The sequence below is a fragment of the Vipera ursinii genome (genome assembly GCF_947247035.1).
Source record: "Vipera ursinii genome assembly, chromosome: Z".
Taxonomy (NCBI): Eukaryota; Metazoa; Chordata; class Lepidosauria; order Squamata; family Viperidae; genus Vipera; species Vipera ursinii.
The window spans coordinates 6,039,800-6,045,799 of NC_139517.1; the positions used below are offsets into that span (position 1 = coordinate 6,039,800).

General features: G+C 40.8%; 1 protein-coding gene across 1 annotated transcript in view; it reads left to right on the forward strand.

Moving 5' to 3' along the window:
- Nucleotides 1-4,069, forward strand: part of LOC310649938 (vomeronasal type-2 receptor 26-like) — a gene marked incomplete at both ends in the record, with an annotated part of 482,094 nt that extends 478,025 nt beyond the window's left edge. The window contains one exon of the mRNA XM_083378771.1: nt 4,007-4,069. Coding sequence (XP_083234897.1) covers nt 4,007-4,069 — 63 coding nt within the window. The remainder of the gene's footprint in view (nt 1-4,006) is intronic.
- Nucleotides 4,070-6,000: the final 1,931 nt, after the last annotated feature.

Genomic DNA, 6,000 nt, shown 5'->3' on the forward strand with positions numbered 1-6,000 from the left:
AAAAACCTTTATGGGACACTTCTAGATACCACTACTAGGAGAAACGGAATACTTACAATGGAAAGGAAAATATTTTCAGAGAGATGTTCTTTCCCACCCCCCAGTATTATTGTTTTAGAGTAGGAGGAATGATGTGGTGGCCTAGAAGTGGGGCTTTCACCTCACAATCAGGAGGCTGTGATCCTAGGTAGTGGCAGATATTTCTTTCTCTGGGTACAAAGAGAAAATTTCTGCTGTGAACTCCACAGAGGGATCAGGAAGGGCATCCGGCCAGTAACTGTTCAGCTCCATTCAGTTGTCCCAACTATACACCGATGCAATGGGTTATAGGGTCATTAAAAGAAAAGAAAAATGTTTCAGGGTAGGAGAAGCAAGAGAGAGAGAGAGAGAGAGAGAGAGAGAGAGAGAGAGAGAGAGAGAGAGAGAGAGAGAGAGAGAGAGAGAGAGAGAGTGAGTGTTATGGCTTCTCTATTTTTAATAGAAAATATAAATGGACAAATCCATCCCTGTCTTGGGAATTTTAATTCCCTATTTCCTCTTTATTTTCTGTTTTGTTTGTTCTTTAACATGTAGACCTTTATCACCTTTCTGAAGAAAAAGAAAGTTTAGAAGGATTTTCCCTACATTTTCCACAACATATGAACTCTTTGTTTCCTGAAATGTTTTGACAAGGGAGTAGCATTTGTTCCTTGTCTACTTCTCCTTAAGTAAAACCCATGTTCTTTGGAGGAGAATTCAGTTTATAGTGACAGTAGGGATAAATTTGGGAAACAATTCTAAATGGTTGGCATCTCCTGGTTCCTTTTCCTCCCTCTGTCATTCAGCTGTCCTCCAGCTTTGGGGTTTCTTTCTCCAAAGGACTATGCAGATCCGCTGCTTAAAATTCATTTAAGAGCTATAAATAGACTCCAAATTCACAGAGGTAAAGAGATCCTTAGTAAGTTGTTGGGAGGAGGAGGAAGAAAAATTGAATACCAGAGTTGGATGGGACCTTGGAGGTCTTCTCGTCCAACCCCCTGCTTGGGCAGGAAACCCTATACCATTTTGGAGAAATGGTTGTTGAAAAAGAAAAAGAAAGAGGAGGAAGAGGAAGAGGAAGAGGAAGAGGAAGAAGGAGAAGAAGATTGTTCATAGTTAATTCTATATCAACAGTTTAGGTTAAGATGAAGTGTACTTTATATGATAAATTCACTGTTGCCCAGGAGGCATTAATTGTAGTGACCTACCTACCTACCTAAGGGACATGGTGGCTCAGTGGGTTAGGACGCTGAGCTTGTCGATCAAAAGGTCGGCAGGTTGGCGGGTCAAATCCTGAGTGCCGCGTAACAGAGTGAGCGCCCGTTACTCGTCCCAGCTTCTGCCAACCTAGCAGTTCGAAAGCATGTAAAAATGCAAGTAGAAAAATAGGGACCACTCCGGTGGGAAGGTAACAGCGTTCCGGGCGCCTTTGGTGTCTAGTCATGCCGGCCACATGACCGCGGAGATGTCCTTGGACAAGCGCTGGCTCTTCGGCTTTGAAACGGAGATGAGCACCGGCCCCTAGAGTCGGAAACGACTAGCACGCGTGTGTGTGGGAACCTTTACCTTTTACCTTACCTACCTACCTACCTACCCACCTACATACCAAGTACCTGCCTATTTACCTTCCAAACATGTGTAACCAATGATTCAATTGTTATGTCATAACAGATAACCTCTACCTAACCTTTCAATATTTTTTTTAAAAAGGTCCATCCTCTTTCCTTGTGTAATCCTTATTGCCAGCCTGGTTTTCAAAAGAGAAAAAAAGAAGGAGAGAAATTTTGCTGCTATGGATGTGTTCGGTGTCCAGAAGGGAAGATTTCCAATGAAAGAGGTAAATGGCACAGTACAGCAGATCTTCCAACATAATGGATATAAAGAGGGTTGGAGAACATCAAAATGGCCATGTATGACAGCATCTCTGCTCCTTCTTTTTATCTCTTTTCTTCTGCATGCTTAAAGAGAATTGAAGAGATATTCCATATGGCAATTGTTGAGAAGTGTTGTGCCAATAGACCTTGGGCCACATGTTATATGGCAATATATTCTTACTTAATATATTACTATTATGACTTTGTAGGACTTAATGTTTTAAGGAAGCAAGGTCCTTCAAAATACATGGGTGCATGAACATAGTACCCATGTGCTATTTAAAAAAAAATCAAAGAAAACTTTTCTGAGCAATATTTATCAAACAGGGCATGATGGCTCAGTGGTTAAAGACACTGAGCTTGTTAGCTGAAAAGCTGATAGCCTGGGCTAGAAACCTGAGCACCATGCAATAGGATGGTCTCCTGTTACCTTCCCTAGCTCCTGCTCACCCAGCAGATCAAAAACAAACAAATGTGAGTAGACAAATAGGTACCACTTTGGTGGGAAGGTAACAGCATTCTGTGGGCCTTGGTGTACAGTCATGCTCACCACATGACCACAGAAATGTCTTCTAACAATGCTGGTTCCTTCAACCAAGAAATGGAGATGAGCACCACCACCTAGAGTCAGACATGACTGGACAGGAGAAATCTTTACCTTTATCTATCAACCACCATATCACCAGGAGAAGGCACAGATGATTTAAAGAGTTACAGAAGTGGTTAACTGAAAGGATCTTTCTTTCCTTCAAACCTGAAGCTATACACAGTGGCTCCTATTTTTTTCCCCCCATCCATTATTCCTTGATGATGTAAAAGGAAACAATGTAAAAATATACATGAAGCAGAATTGAGCTGATGACAGGAAGGCAAAAGGTTGAACTTCCAAATGCCTAAATGTTCCTTTAGACTGCTGATGCTTTAAAAAGTTTGAAAGTGCTCTTATAATTTTAAAACAGTACCAAATTAATCTTCAGAGCTTTGAGGTAGCACTGGAGAACAACATTTGTATAGGTTTTGTGCTTTAAAAATAATCTAGAACATATTATAATATTAAACTAGCATGAATAATCCAAATAACAAATATATTGATCTTTCTAGGATAGTGGTTAGAAGGACAACCGGACAATAATGGGTGTTTCTTCATAAAATTCATTTCTCTTGTGGAATCATGAGTGATGGCCTTCATTTTTTTAAAGATTGACATGAGAACTGAACGATTTCACATAAATTTAACACTGCCTTAATCTGTTTTCCTGCATCCAGACACAGAAGATTGCTTCAAATGTCCATCTGATCAGTATCCAAACCAGAAACAAGATGAATGTTTTCCCAAAATGATAGTTTTTTTGTCTTATGAAGAACCTCTGGGCATCTCCTTAGCCACAAGTGCCATCTTCTTCTTCTCAGTCACAATTTCTGTATTAAAAATATTCCACCTGCACAAAGAGAGTCCCATAGTCAAAGCCAACAATCGGGACCTCACCTATGCTCTTCTCATCTCTCTTTTGCTCTGCTTCCTCTCACCTTTCCTATTTCTTGGTAAACCCGGGGTAATGACCTGCTTCCTCCGGCAACCAGCCTTTGGCATCATCTTCTCGCTGGCTGTTTCCTGTGTGTTAGCCAAAACTATTACTGTGGTGGTAGCTTTCATGGCCACCAAGCCAGGATCCAACATGAGGAGGTGGGTGGGAAAGAGGCTCACTGCTTTTATTGTCCTTTCCAGCTCTTCTATCCCAGTAGGCATTTGTGCTATATGGCTAACAATCTCTCCTCCATTCCCCAATTTGGACATGGACTCACTGACTACTGAGATGGTAGCAGAGTGTAAGGAAGGTTCTGTTGCTATGTTTTATCTTGTCTTAGGCTACATGGGAATTTTGTCCATAATCAGCTTCATTGTTGCTTTTCTAGCTAGGAAGTTGCCAGATAGTTTCAACGAAGCCAAATTCATCACCTTCAGCATGCTGGTATTCACCAGTGTTTGGTTGTCATTTGTTCCAACCTACCTGAGCACCAACGGAAAATATATGGTAGCTGTGGAGATCTTTTCCATCTTGGCTTCCAGTGCTGGGCTTTTGGGATGCATATTTTTCCCCAAATGTTTCATAATTGTGCTGAGGCCTGAATTGAACAACAAGGAGCAGCTCATGAGAAGAAAGCAGATGCAAAAATAATACGCAATGAATATCTACTATGGGACAGATACAGTGGACTTCATGTATTTGCTGATCAAATCATTCCATTCAGTTTCAATTTATTTTCCAATTTACTTGTTCATCCCAAGGGGAGGCCTCAGAATTACAGTAAAAAACATGTAAATAAAAGATGAAGAATAATTTTTTGATTTTCATGTAGCCTGTATGTTGTTGAAATATATCTGACCTTAGTTCAAACTGCAACATCATATGCTTTTACAGTGCTATTTTATATTAAATCATGCTATTTTTAATCATTCTTTTCATAACAATTCTTCTAAAACTCTTTGATTGTAAGATGAGATATAGAATTGAGAAACAAAGAAGAAATTCATGCAATATTACTTTAGTAAATTATTTTAGGAGTTGATATGTAAAAAGATAAATGGTAGTCATTAAATGAAGACGTAAAATTATAGACATGATAAAGATAAATGTGGCTTTTGATGACTACATCCCATAAAATGTTATTGGAGTAAGTGTTGGGCAAACCTCTTAAGATAATTCCTCCTCTTCCTCCTCCTCCTCCTCCTCCTCCTCCTCCTCCTCCTCTTCCCAATTCATGATCATGATCATGATCATCATGATCATCATCATCATCATGAAGGCTGATACCACACTGGAATGGGGGGGGATCCTTACATTTTGGAAAATAGACTCAACATTCAGAAGGATTTTACAGACTTGAGCATTGGGTCCTCTGTGCTCCAACAAGAAGCAGTTCATTGGTAAGGCCCTGCACTGAGGAAGAAAAGCCAAATGTACAGGTACAGGATAGGAAGTACCTGGCTCAACAGTAGTGTCTGTGAGAGGATGTCCTGGTGGATCACTGTTTAAGGATGAGGCAGTAGCATGCTACAGCTGCCAAAAAAGCCAATGTTGTCCTAGGATGCATCAATTGAGGGACTGCATCTTTAGATGACAAAGTTGTTGGCTAGGTTTATTTTCAAATATGGGTTGTATTTTATCAAAGGCTGGAAAAATGGGTTAGAGATTAGGAATCTGATGTGTATTATTAAGTAAAACAAATAGACACAGACAACTATCTGTTTACTAAGCACTTATGAATTGTAAAGGGACGCGGTGGCTTAGTGGGTTAGGACGCTGAGCTTGTCGATCAGAAGGTCGGCAGTTTAGCAGGTCGAATCCCGGGTGCCGCATAACAAACTGAGCACCTGTTACTCATCTCAGCTTCTGCCAACCTAGCAGTTCGAAAGCACGTAAAAATGCAAGTAGAAAAATAGGGACCAGTACGGTGGGAAGGTAACAGCATTCCGTGCACCTTTGGCATCTAGTCATGCCGGCCACATGACCATGGAGACGTCCTTGGACAAGCGCTGGCTCTTTGGCTTTGAAACAAAGATGAGCACCGGCCCCTAGAGTTGGAAACGACTAGCACACATGTGCGGGGGAACCTTTACCTTTACTATGAATTGTAAATGTAAAAATCTATTAAAATGTTATAAAAAAAATAGAGGGACAGCATCAAGATCACTGGAAGTGATAGTACTGCTCCATAGGCACTAGTAAGGCCACATTTGGAATATTGCATCCTGTTTTGGTCACCACGATACAAAAAAAAGATTCTGGAGACCTTGAAAAGGGCAGAGAAGAACAAAAGAGGTTGATGAGAGTTTTACATGTGAAATTATAGACTCAATGGCTAAACGAACTAGGTATTTAAGAAGACAAGGCCTATGGGAGGCCCAGTGGTGGGATTCAGCCAGTTTTCACCAGTTTGGTAGAGCTTGTAGCTAATGTTTTGTTGCCCAGTCCCAGAATGGACTTCTGGAAGCAGTATCCACACAGAGAACTGGTTGGTCACATATTTGAATCCCACCACTGGGGAGAACTGATAGCAGTCTTCCAATACTTGAAGGGCTGTCACAAGGAAGAGGGCATTGATTTAT